We start from the raw sequence: 13681 nt of genomic DNA, 5'->3' as shown, positions 1-13681 counted from the left end.
GAATGGAGAGCTACCTCAACCCAGTCTCAAGATTGTAGACTAATGATTATGAAAATTATCTTCCATTTCTGTTGAAACAGCATACGTTCTCTCCATATTTCAGTAGAAATACACTATCTATGTTTATTAATAGGCCTTAGAATTGGCTTGAAACCTTTTTTCTCCCCTGCCTTTACTATTCCATACCCCATGTGAGAGTTTATCTTTTAAGAATCCCATAGGGATAGGTGGCGTTCCTCAATGGGTTCCTGCCTAGCAGCATTTAGCTTACTCTGTTCTAATGGCGCATGACCATTCAAAGAAATTCCGTGTGCCCTACACTATATTTTTTTAGGCCGACTTTAAAATCCACGATTTCATTATGCTCACGAGTCTAATTCCCGCCGGATGCGATGATTTAGCTTAGATCTAGGTCATATTGGTTCACAATTTTTCGAACGTCTGTCTCTTTGTCCATTTTGGATTAACTGTTCCTCTCCTCCTTTTTATCTTCTTAAATTATATTACCTACGAATTTTTCTTCAGCTCTTTCCCTCTTTGCCTAAAACGCATTCATATTGATATGGATACGCACTTCGTAACGCCTCGAAAATTATAGTTTTTCCTAATATCGTATGTAAAGTGGTACCACATTGATGCCTGAAAATTTTATTTTTACTTATAAATGTCATTTTAAATTTGGTAATCAGATATATTTTACATTTTTACAATAAAATTCCGATTGTATGGCGTTCTTAATAAAGTGAAGCAAGGACTGAAGAGAGTGAATTACCAAGATTCTGTACTTAGAGTATTCTCTAAATTTTCAGGTGCTGTAGTTAAATATGGATGGAACAGAAACTTTATTTTGCGCTTCAAAACTTTTTGTTTTTGATTTTCATCCAGAAAATTGTCTAAAATCGATGTCTGTAATTATGAGCTCTATAATCGGGAGAAAACAACAGTGAAAGCGGTATTATTGAAGTATTTTTGTTTCCAAAAAAAGGGAATTTAGGCTTCAACTGAGTAGGCACATCGGATAATTCAACAAACGAGGTATACCTTATATTTCAGCTCCCTGGGGTTTTGAAACTATATCCCGGAATCAATTATGATTATGATATTTGGCAAATATTTTTGGTGCCACTACTGTGGAATATTTACGCTAATGATATCAATTAAGGATCAGGTAATTAGCTCTGCAGCATTATCATAAAGTAAATTTTACAATCCCTTGTGCAATATGATGTGTAATATTACGCTCAACAGCGAATGCGAAATAATTTGATTTGGCGAAATTTATCCCTAAATTACTATTCACATTGAGGAAAAATAGTGACTTCAAGTAATGTTACCTTTGCTATCCAAAATTGTCGGTCATTCGGTGAAAATATCGTATCTTTAAACTACTTTTAAAGTGCTAATAATAATTAACTCACAGTGAGAGGTATATAATAGGCAGATCATATTGAAAGTTGGATTATTTATTGAACAAAAAATTAGCCCATATTCTGCTTAGTGAGTGTATGGAAAACATTTATTGGAAACTGTGAACATTTTTCGGTATCAAAATGAGTGTAGGCTAGATGTCTTCATGCTCGCAGCAGATTTTGAGTTTTATTCATTCCGCTGTTGCTATTTTTATTGATTATAGTTCGACAAATCGTAGCATAATACTCTTTTATTGGGACTTCATTTTTCATGCATGCATTTCACCAATTTTGGGCAAAATATTACGATGTAATACTTTGAAATCGTCTCCTTTTTATTATTTAAGTAATAGGTTTCATCTCAGCATCACCTTTAAAAGACAGAACTTTTATCGATTTAGCTCTAATGCGCAGATATCCATTCTTTGTATTGACAAGAAAAACATTCTATCGGTGATGGTGGAAGTAGCAGAAAAAAATGAAAAACGTCATTGACGGAGAAAATAGTCAATATCGTTAAATTATAACTTTGCATAACTAAGTTTGGTTGCATTTTTATGTTTTTCACCGTTGATTATAATTTTCCACTTTACGTACAATTAATTACTTACTATATATTAAAGGGTTTTGACCTTTAAAAAAGCGTACTCTTTATTACATGGATTATTTGTTGAGAGTATAAAGAACTTCCTACTGCATCTCATCCTGTGATTTCGGCGTTGGGTGCAGCTTCAGGTTTCTTTTTAAAAGAGGGAAATAATATTTTTTCGGCCTGAAAGCCCACAAACGTGAGTTAGGTGCCACATGAAGGAGTAGTCTACTCTCTTTCGTACTTTTATAGCTTAGTAAAAAAATAGACGAGGTGTCGGACATATTTTATGACCCCGAGTACTTCCAACAACGCCAAAATTTATGACCATCGCACTCATCCTTTACTATAGCGATGAGCACTGAGGACAGCTACATTGTAGAACGGTACAAAATGACTGCATAACACGACTACAAAGTACAGGAATAAACACCGAAGTAGTATACTGCTTTCAAAGATACTATCTTGTGCCCGTCCAAATTCGCGTTACTTGACCAGTACAGGTAATACTGCGTCATCCGTCGGGCTCCTTTGTCGTTTCTGGCGTATTTTGCTTACTGCAGTTTCTCCCACCCAACTCTACTGGGTTCATGTCCCGTGCTGCACATAAATCATCTCTTTGCTGGCAATGAATTTTAACCGCTGTCCCACCTTTGAATGAAGAAACCGAAATACGACCCGTTTCTTCGATTTATTGTTCCTGTTCCGGGTGGCTTTGTCTCTTCTCGCACTTTTCACTGCTTTATAACCACCAGTTTTCGTAATCACCAACAAATCATTTCATTAATGGGGTTCTGTGCGAACAATAACCGGACAATATTGAACAATTATCGAAAAATAACCGGAATAAATATTCGAAAGTGAACTATAAGTATCGGTTGCCGTAAGCTGTATGTACAGTGCCAACCAAGGTATAGAATAATTTTTAATCATGCTCCTATTCTTGTTTACTACTCAGCAGAGTTGGATAATCATATTGTAGACGCGAGTTCAGTTGTCAGTTTTCCTTCCTTAGGGAACACAATATTTTCCAATATTAAGTATAAATTTATCCCGTTTATAATTATGAGTAATTTACAGAATTTCTCTGTCAAGATGTTAGTCTCATTCCCTCGTTATTTTAATATTTTCGTCGGATTTTTGGATCCTTGCAGTAAACATTTGGTCTTTATCAACTGTTAAGCGTTATAATGAGAAAACGTAGGAAGTCATCAAAGTATACAACTTTTCATACTCAAGGAATGAAAAACATCTTCCGACTGTCTTTGAAGCCCTACTTATATGAAAGAGGATATTTGCGCGCTATTGATACCTGGGGCGTGAGGAGTTGCTGAAAGAGGAAGTGGTCACTTCGACTGAAGCATCTGTGTTCTTAGCAGCAATGTGATTCTAACATTGGCTTTTCTTCCTGCTGTTACATTTACTGCGTCAATAAGGTGAAATTGAGATTCATTTCAAACCCTTTTTAAGCGTTGTTTAATTAAACACTGTCAACTCCAATGTGTTTCGTGTATTTTCCCGTTTTTTCACTATTTTTATCACATTCCAATCATCTTTATAACTCTTATATTATCATGGTCCTTCAGATATAATCCGGAAAAATGGTATTGATTGGAGAATTTGAGTGAAACGTTTAGCTGTGAATGGGGAAGTGCGTCCCATCTATGAAGATGATTTCCGTAAAAAGCCTTGATTATACCTTGTCAATTGAATGGAAATGCGTTAAGACACACATTTCTCTGTATCAGAGATTTAAGAAACTATCTCCATGTATATATATGTTTATAGGATATCTTTATGTATCTATATGTCCTTTTGTTATTCCGCTGTGTTTTCATAAGGCTGCATGGATTGCGGACAAACTTAGTACATTCGTGCATCTTGCGCTCCCTATTCACTCTTTCATGTTTTTATATCTTGGTGCGCGCTGTGTGCAAGGTGAAGACCGATTTGGCGTCTTCCAATACTGCCTTTTCTCGCAACTTCACCGTTCACAGGAAAATGGCCCACGAATAACCTTGCTGTCTTTTTAACCGTGTATTCCGACAAACTCGTGTTACTTCTTACGTTACAGCATAGTTTATCATCGAGAGGTCATTATGAGCATGAATTGCAAGTTCTAAGTTTCCTCTTCTCTAGGTACTCTCCTTCGCGAGCAACACAAGGCGGCCGGCTCGTATCAATTGTATTCACATGGGTGGGCAATATTTGGTGAAGGCAAAAATATCCCCGAATTGTAAAGAGACAATACGATGATATCCATTCGGTGGATGAATTTCTTTGATTTTTATGTACTGCAGTTATTCCTATGTTATCAAGTCGGCATTTTTTCTTCATAATATTTATTTATTTTTTCAGGCTCAAGGAAAGAATAAGGATAGTATTCGAAGAGGTAACATTGCAGAAAGGTGATTTAAGGTGAGTGCTCATAATATTTCTCCATTATAATAATGACATTTTACATTTTTAAGAGTGAATCAGCATATTTACTCTATATTCTTGAAATGTTGTATTTGTCATTCTATTTTATGTCTCAGTCCTTCAAGTTGGTATTATTTCGTGAAAATAATCATGGTAAAACTTCGTGTTTGATACTGTGGTGATCTTAAATAGATACGATTTATGAGGTACTTAACTCTCTCCTCTGTAGCTGGTACAAATGACCTGGCTAGCTGCTTTAAGCTCCATGTTACTCTTATTAGAATTTTCTCAGGCTGAAAGAATTTCGAGTTATTTTCGTGAAACGCCGCGTTGTAAGACTACAGTGGATGTGTGACGAATGTTTGACGGTACGTAGCTTCATAAATACTTTTAAATTCACGATGACGGTTACAAGTATGTTCAAGTGTACCAGATATTATTTAATAATTTGGTCTCCATGGAGACCATAGGTTTCATCCAAAGGTATGATTTCATTTGAGTGAAAAATATTAATATCACTTAGAGGTAAAATAATATATGTGGTGTATGGTGTAATGGCACAATCTTGTGGCAATATAAGGAAAACAAGTGGTCGTTGGCTCGCGTACTATAAACTTCAGAATGATATCTCACCCATTTTCTACTTTCAGTTACGTTTTTCTCTCTGAAATCCCTCTAATGTAATTCCACTATTGCATGACTACATTTCATCAGCTTCAGAAAGACAAAAATGTGACTTAAAGCACGGGCATGGGTTGAGTTCTCATGGAACCGTTTGAATGCACAAAGTTTCGTTCCATGAGCCAAGGCTCAAACTGCTATCAATTCATTGAAAAATCAGTCACTTACTTGAGGTCATTAAAGGGAACAAAAAGTAATCGCCTTTCCTTTTTGCCGTGACACTTAAAGCGACTGTGTCACGCAGCAGTACTTTCCGCAGCATTTCCAATCAGGGAAGGGAATTACTTGGTCCAACGCCTCAAGTAGGGTAAAACATGGTACCTTTATACTATAAAAGGAGTTAACACTCTTAACCATGAGAGAGAGAAAAATAGGAGAAGGTGAGAGCATTTAAAACTTTTTTTTGTGCCGAAACGAGGATGAAGTATGTTTTCAATTCATTAGTCTCTCCTTAGCGGCGAAGGAACCAGCTTTCATTGGCACCCAATTCATCCTACCGTAGCTGGAGAGAATAGGAGGGGCCTGAAGGGGTACTTTTTGGGGGTGGAAGAAGGGGGTAAGTGGGGTAGGATTTTCGGCAGTTGGTGGTGAGGGTCGCCTACTCCGCCTCCGCAGAGGGGAGGTGTTTGAAAAACAGGAAGGGGTTGCCGTTAATCTCGCCGGGCAGTCTGCGGGGCGGAATTTACGTTGTCCGACGAATGGTGAACAATCTCTGCCAACCCTTTAGTGTCATGAGATTCATTCATTCATAGCTGTTCACTGAAGCGGGCGCAGTATGTATTTGCTCGGCTGAGTCAGATGAAGAAAGCCTTCCCTTCAATTCAGGCATAGATGACCATCATCCTACGATGCTCGTGCTTGTCCACGAAATACAAAAATTCTATTCTTCGACCACTTAAATGCAGCTAGTAACGGCAAAATTGTAAAAACATAAAGCCTGCATTGCCATACCTTCTTCACTAAACTCATAGAATAAAGTTATTTTTCACATTACAGAAACGTTTTAAATAAATATGTACAGGTAAAATTTTCACAAATAATAAATATTTTACAATTTTCCTGAAACCCCCAAAATGTTTGGTCGGGCCCGATATTTTTTATCTCGCACCACACATGCCCTGTGGGCGAGTATGCTCTTCTTTTAACGAGAGGAGATTCAACACAGCACACATTTCGAGGGGATATAGAAATCAATCGCTGTAAACAGAGATTATCATTTCGTTCACCATGAATGTTCATAAAATAAATTGAAAATGGTTAGCGTTGATGCATCAAATTTCATGTTTTATCCTTCAAAGCCTTGCAGAAACTTTCAAGATGAATCTTCAACTTTATTTTTAGAAGGAACATGGAGTGAAGGTTTCAGTGAAAGAAAGGAAATAATGTGATGGAGGAAAGAGATCCGGCGCTGGGGTTAGTTAACTCTCCTACAACCAAACCTTGGCGATAGGTCTTAACGTCATATCGCTCCATTTGAGTGCCATGTAAATAGCACCTCTGCTCATTCAATATTCATTTCATTCTCAAAAGAAGGAATGCGCGCTAGAAATTTTTCATTCTTAATTTATATCTTATCCTACACTTATCACGAACTGAATAGGTACATTAAATTTTACCGTGATATTCGATTTGTGAATTTGGTTGGCAACAGACTGACGAGACTTATTTAAGTTCCTTTATTTTTAAATCCTTCAGGTTTAAAAACATTATAAACTTGCGCCAACATTTAGTGTCAAATATGTGCCAGCGTTCATTCTTCAAACGAAGAGGAACTTGAAAGGTTCCAGTTTTTTATTTCGAGATGTGCAGTAGGCTGTAGAAACTCAGTGTTTGCTTTGAATCGTGATTTCCTTGGGTATTTTCTGCCTCTATTACTTCCTTTTGATTTTTCAACCTTCACAAGTAGACATTATTTCATGATTCTTAATCGTGTAGTTCGGCCCTTGGAAGTTCTTGTGCTTCTCTTAGAAAACCGAAATGAAATATAATAAAATTTACATCCCCTACATCTTGTTCGAGCCCGATACTTTTTATCTCGCGCTATACATGCCCTGGGTGGTATTCTTTTTCCGTATCAATGGCCTTTGAAGTTCTTCCCCCACTAATCCTGGTTGAGGAAGCTTGACTACGTCTCCCTAAAGCATCATACAAAGAAGCAGAAAGCGATGGCAGATATTTGAACGAAAATGAAGAAATACACGGATGCAAAACATATGCTTTGTTTTGAGTGGAGACGGCGAGAGAAGAGAGTCATTGATGAAAGTCCTCAGGGAATTTATAAGGTAGCGTTGCAGCGAGTCATTTTATTAGGAACAGCATGAACAGGTGAATTCGTAGTTTTAAACCTGTGGTCACGATTGAAGGCATCAAACAATAGGCCTAAATAGAAGGTGACCTGTTTTTGTTAGTCGTTTTGTTGAAATATATTCGTAATCCATTCCTTGACAAAGCAGTAATATTTCTTTGAAAATCTTTCGGAACGAATTCCATCAGTGTCGTAGTCTCCCACACACGTCCGGTACTCATCGGGCTTTCCTTGTGGATCGCTATATCCATCGCTCTTCAAATCAAATCCTCTCGTCACATATCCTGCTCTACGGAAACCGAAACCATCGGAGTGGCACGAGTGGAAGATCAAATGATCCATCAAAGAGACCAGCTGGACGCCTCCAACTGGAAGCGGGCAGGACGTATGTGTCCACGAGAAAATTGTTTTCTGGCGCGTGAGCGAGAGAGATATTGCACGCAGAAAAAATACTACCCCCAGGATACAACGGCCTGGGTTTTTTTCGTTACAAAAAAGGGCTTTTGTAGTTTTCTGCGATTTTATGTGGTATTATGAAAAAGCATTTTGTTCTGAATTGGGGGTGAACGTAGATAGTATTTATTGGCTCTTAGCAACATTGGTCTCTAGAACGTAGGTAGTATTTATTGGCTCTTAGCAAGCATTGGTCTCTTATCGGAAAAAGTAATCCTTTCGAGTTGTATTTTTTCTCTGTAAATAGATGACAAAATGTAATATTTGTGTGAGAATGTTCTATAGCTTACCGGTATGTTTCTTCTTTATGAATTAATAACTTTTGTTTTACATTTGAGAAAAATATTTCCATTTAAATTAGCAAAATCATTCATGAATATAATATATTCTGCGCTAGAGAACGAATTTTATCGTCTATTTGCATAACCTACTGTGAACTCAGGTACAGTTTCTTTGTTAGGTGTCTCTTTATATGAAAAGTTGCTATCGTATCTACCATATAACCTCGTGTTATTTTAAGCCTAATCCTAACTTAGCTGATCTTACTAGAATTTTTTGACGGTACATATTCTAAACAGTAACATCATTGCCTCCCGATTGAATGGATCAATCTTTGGATCCATATAGTTCATACACGAGCTAGAAATATCACTAATTATATTATTTTTTAGTATTATTACTTTATTCCAAGAGTGAGTGAGTTATTATGATTAAAAAGCTACAGTGCAATTATGCGCGAATGTGGTAAATCATATGATTTATTTCTCTTGCAATTGATATATTTTATTATGGCTCATAAACGGTTGATTCAGCAACAATGTTTATAGCAGACGCTAGCAAATTATAATACGCATAGGTAGTTCTCCTAGAACGCTTTTTATTTATTCTGTTATTAGTTAAATACTTAATATCATTATTTTTATGTATTTGATACATTTTATCGTTTAAAAACCGTGTAAATCTGCCATGACGTATGACTCATTGAATTTATTTTGAATTTAATTTCATTAAAAGTCAAAATATATTACGATTTTATGGGCTACTGTCTTTAATTTGAATTGTAACTGCTGAAGCAGCGGAGTCGAAATTTGTTTTTGACCTAATAGGGCATCGTCGCAAGACGGTTTATGCAAACTAACTATATTTTCAGAAATAAAATCAAAACTAAATTTATTGTTTTTATCACCTTCAAGTGTTCCAAACTTAGAAACTTAAAATAATCGGAAGTTTTGACAACACCACTGTTACCTGAAAATTGTGTTTGAAAAGAGCACCATTTTTCTAGAGTCAGTATAGAACGTCAATTTGTAGCGTTTTTAAATATCTTTTCGGAGCATTATTTCCCATTCTTCCTGTGAAATTATCTATTTAATAATCTGAGGTATCATATATTTATGGTTTTTACTTTAAGGATGACCTTTTTTGTTCAATCCGATCAATGTTTGTGTGTTCTGATAATTTCCACAATTATGCTTAAAAAATGAATATTCAAATGATTATGCACCTTTAAATGAAAGAAAAACAGTTTGGCAAGAGGTAGAAAAATTTAATTTAAAAGCGTTTTGGAAAAACTACATAAATTGTTTCATAAACAGAATTTCAAACACAAAATACCCATTGCATCAAGAAATTGTGTTTGAAACACAAAAATACTATTGCAGTTTCAAAGTGCCTTCTTTCAATCCAAAATACAGTCTACCTGTGAACGCTGAGATTTTGTATTTTCAATTCCACAAAGTCAAATGAATTGATATTTTAGTACTTTCATTTAATATTTAATATCAAATGCAGCACTTGAATGAATAATTACTTACCAATTTATAGCACATGAACTAGATATAAATGCTGCATTGCACATCAGAAATAAACATTTAAAAATATCATTTCCATGAAAAGGTAAAATATTATAGGATAAAGGACTCGAATGATTTAGAGGCTAAAAGCCTTTATAGAGAGCTGAGGGGAAACAAAGCCTATTTAATAGATTATTCGTAACTCCTGTTTGTATCAAGTGTAAAAACTGCATGTTCTTACTAGACAAATATTTACTAAATTGAAATCACCATATTTACATGCATGAGGTATGTAAAAGGGTAGATTTTTTCTCATTTTACGCAAAAATTTACGAAAAAATAGTATGTGCCATTTTGTACCGTAAGGGCAAGTTAAGTTTAAAATCTGTAAAACTAAGTAAAAATAAAGAATGGGTGTCGTATAAAAAAGCAAATCCATTTTTATCATGCAATAATTCCAGTTACGTCAGCAGCTAATGAATAACGTAAGATATTGCCTGTAAACTGAGAATCACCGTTCCTCAAGAAGTTCATGTTTGCATATTTGTACCCAGAGAATGGCGGATAAACATTAAAATTAGTATGGCAATGTTTTTCAACGGTAATGAGCGGAATAGAGTCATTTTATAATTTTTCCAACCTTTCATCCATATTGGCCATATTATTAAAATTAATTTAATCTGATAAATTATTGTACAACGGGAAATTATTGCCAGCGCCAACAAGGCGGATATTGGTGGTCAACAGATGCATAAATTACGAAGACAAAAAAAAATACGCCATTGTTTTATTTCTGCCTAGGGTGTACGATAGTCATCTCATCGTTGACGGACTGTTGTGACTGTAAATTTCATTGAGTGATGTATATGTCATTCAACTCGTGCGTAGCTAGCAAAACAAATGCCCACTTTTGAAAATTCTTAATGACTAAGTATTTTGACTTTGAATGCATTATGAATTTACGAAATACTTTTCACTTTCTTTCTATGAAAAAAAATCGAAAATAATTTTGAAAATTGTGGTTCGGAAACAAAATAAAATAATAAAGTACCAAAATAAGTAATTGAAACAACTTTAATTCTATTACTGCCTACATCTGAGTCTAACAGAGCAATGGAAGGTGTGGTTCTGCATTTGGTCAAAAATATATCACTAACCTTAAAACACGCGAATGTAATGTGATACAAACGTGTCAAGCAAATTAAATCATTGCATTATATTATCATGGCGCAACGTTCACCACTTATATGAAGATGTATTTTTATCCCGGCCAATTTAATAAAATACTTTCTTAGTCCACATGGAATTTCAATTTGGTACAAAACAGGCATTGATTTCCAATAAGATGACGGGTTTTACTAAGCACAAGAAAGCATAATATTGCAATGAAAGAGTTCCGGTAAGTGACAATAAATATAATTTATTATGTTGCGATCGAAATATTACAGACTTATTGTAATATTTTGCTCGAATGATACAATAATATTAGCTAGAGCTCTGGCTTTTGTCAATAGTCCTGCAAACCCCTATTTAACTACGAGCTCACGAGCAGCAACAGTTGCTTAGATCACTTAAAGATGGCTACATGGGCATCGCAGAAACATTAATTTGGAAAATTTCGCGGGATCACTTGACGTGGCTGCCTGAAAACTAGAAAACTTCGGGTCGCTCTCTTTTGCCAGAGGCCATGAACACATTCAGCGCTTGTGCACCGCTTCTATGGAAAGGGCCATAAAAACGAAACGCTTACTTATTTTCAAATGGTGGCATAATGGATATCTCTCCAAGCTGCGTAAAAATCTCTCGGTCGTTTAAAATTAACGAAAAATAAAAACTTGTGCTCGCCCACCACCGCTCGTTCTTTGATGTGAGCACTTCACTGTCAGACAATCGATAGAGGTCCATATTCTCCGTTCAACCCCTCCGTATTTCCGTGGAGATAGAGGGCACTGGGTATTCGGTATCCCCCTCTTTTCCCTCCCCCATCGGTCCCCCTCTTAGTCTCCCAACACACAGCTTCCATGCGGACGAGATCGGACACCTCTCCACGACTTTGATCGCAAACCACTCTGACGCGGCCGTCTCTCTCTTGCCATTCCTCGGGTCCTCAGTCCTCCCTTTACGCTCTGAAGGAAAAATCTTTCTCTCCATTTTTGGTTGCTTGGTTGGGTTTCCATTCCCAATGGCACAGGTTTAAATCCCGACAGTGACTGGGATTTCTAACAGAAGCTCCGTTCCACGCTTGTTTGAGCAACCAAGGACGCAGAGGTGACGGAGAACATTGGTATCAATGCTATTGGCAGGCGCCTTCGTGGAATTCTTAAAATAGAAGCTAGTTGCAAAAGTGTGACTACCTTGTATTTCAATATGTCGAATTTCCACTATTTCACGCCTGACTCGGTTGTATTTTGTGACACTCCATTGAAATGAAAATGGTTAAATTATTCAGACTTACTGTGCTCCCGGACAAGACTTTATCTATGCAAAATGCATTATACAAGTACAGTATTACGTATGCGCATCTATTAGGTATATAGAGCAGTGTTACTGGAGCTGTTATGAAAACATACCACTCCCGCCTTCGCGATCTTTCACATGAAGTATAACTTATTACGCTTTGCCAACATGAAACTTTCTCGTCTGTATGAAGATTAAACCAATGTCAACGTTTTTATCTCAAGTTTAAAGATTTAACCTTTGAATTGCCCCAGACGTTACCATTTATAGTTAAAACACAGTCGATCGTTGATAAGGTTCAAATCCGTCTACCCTGAACATTTCAAATTAATCCGTAGTTTGGAACAAAATTGGTTTTCGTGAAAAGCTCAATGTGATAACGAAAGGTATGAACAAAACATTTACCATAGTAAGAAATATATTAGCACCAGTATAGCAGAAGTGCCTACTTTTTTAGAAGAGGGTGTAAATAGGAGAGTTGGCAAAGGTACACGGGGATGTCAAATTCAATGCTAAATGCAGGTGAACTGGCTAAAAAGCAAGAAAACGGAGAGGAGAGCATATATAATGAAAGTTTAATAAAATGTACCATTCCATCGGTTAGATCAACACACTTTTGTTAACTTTTATTGGGAGCACACTCTCTACCTTAAACCATAGAAGATTATTTATATGTATGTTTTCAATAATTTACTTTTTACATACTGATTCACTCGTGGATCAGCGTAAATATTGTATATGAATGGTGGTAATCGGTACACATCGGGCATTGATACGCTGTTAATAACCATTAATTGCTTCTATTCTTTGGTTATCGCGCGTTGTCAAAATGGTTTGTAATTGTATTTCAATACCTTTCTTGACATATTCAATGAAAATTAGAATGAAAGAAAGGAAGACCGGAGATTAGCTCAAATTTTATTCCTTTTCTTCAGTTATTTTGAATCCTTGTGATATTTACTTAACCCTTGAACGGCTAGCGTGCCCATATGGGCACAGCTGCAGTGGTCTAAATAATTTCGTATAAATTCCGACCCAAACATTATAGAGCATGCTTTTTTCGCCAAAAATGATTACAATGTATCACTTTATTCGGTTCGTGTGCTTACGGCCAGCATTTGTACCAGCAGTTGACTGTGGCATGATGGGTATTCTTACTCACTCTGTTCGAGGTGGCAAAAGAGGAAAAATGGCGAAGTGTCTTCAGTAAATGCGATTTTTTTCCTTTTTATTTTTTATACTCGGCTAAGTATTTAATCTTATCCTCATAATGAATGATGTCAACTTCGGTTTCTTTTGCCAGCATTGTGATATCTTTCGTATGAAACAAGGAATTTGAATTTATTTTTGGGTGATCCCATATGGGCACGCTAGCCGGTAGCCGGGGGTGTCTTTTTTGGCTGGTGTCCTTCGCTACAAACCTCATTATTGGGTCTGTTATCAAATAATTTCGATGTAAAACGCTACGTTTTTGTCAATCTTTCATTTTTTTCTTATATCACTCGATTTTAACACCTTCAATATTTTTTGCTGTATTTTTTGTAATATTTCCATTAATTTTTAGTACAAAAAT

The 13681-nt window shown here is 36.2% G+C and overlaps 1 protein-coding gene across 1 annotated transcript in view; it reads left to right on the top strand.

Moving 5' to 3' along the window:
* Positions 1-13681, top strand: part of LOC124170947 (suppressor of lurcher protein 1) — a 1281814-nt gene that overhangs the window by 700734 nt on the left and 567399 nt on the right. The window contains exon 7 of the mRNA XM_046550025.1: positions 4357-4416. Within this exon, the coding sequence (XP_046405981.1) occupies positions 4357-4416 (60 nt within the window). The remainder of the gene's footprint in view (positions 1-4356; positions 4417-13681) is intronic.

Source organism: Ischnura elegans, chromosome X (assembly GCF_921293095.1).
Source record: "Ischnura elegans chromosome X, ioIscEleg1.1, whole genome shotgun sequence".
Classification (NCBI taxonomy): Eukaryota; Metazoa; Arthropoda; class Insecta; order Odonata; family Coenagrionidae; genus Ischnura; species Ischnura elegans.
This window is presented reverse-complemented; position numbering and strand designations above follow the sequence as displayed.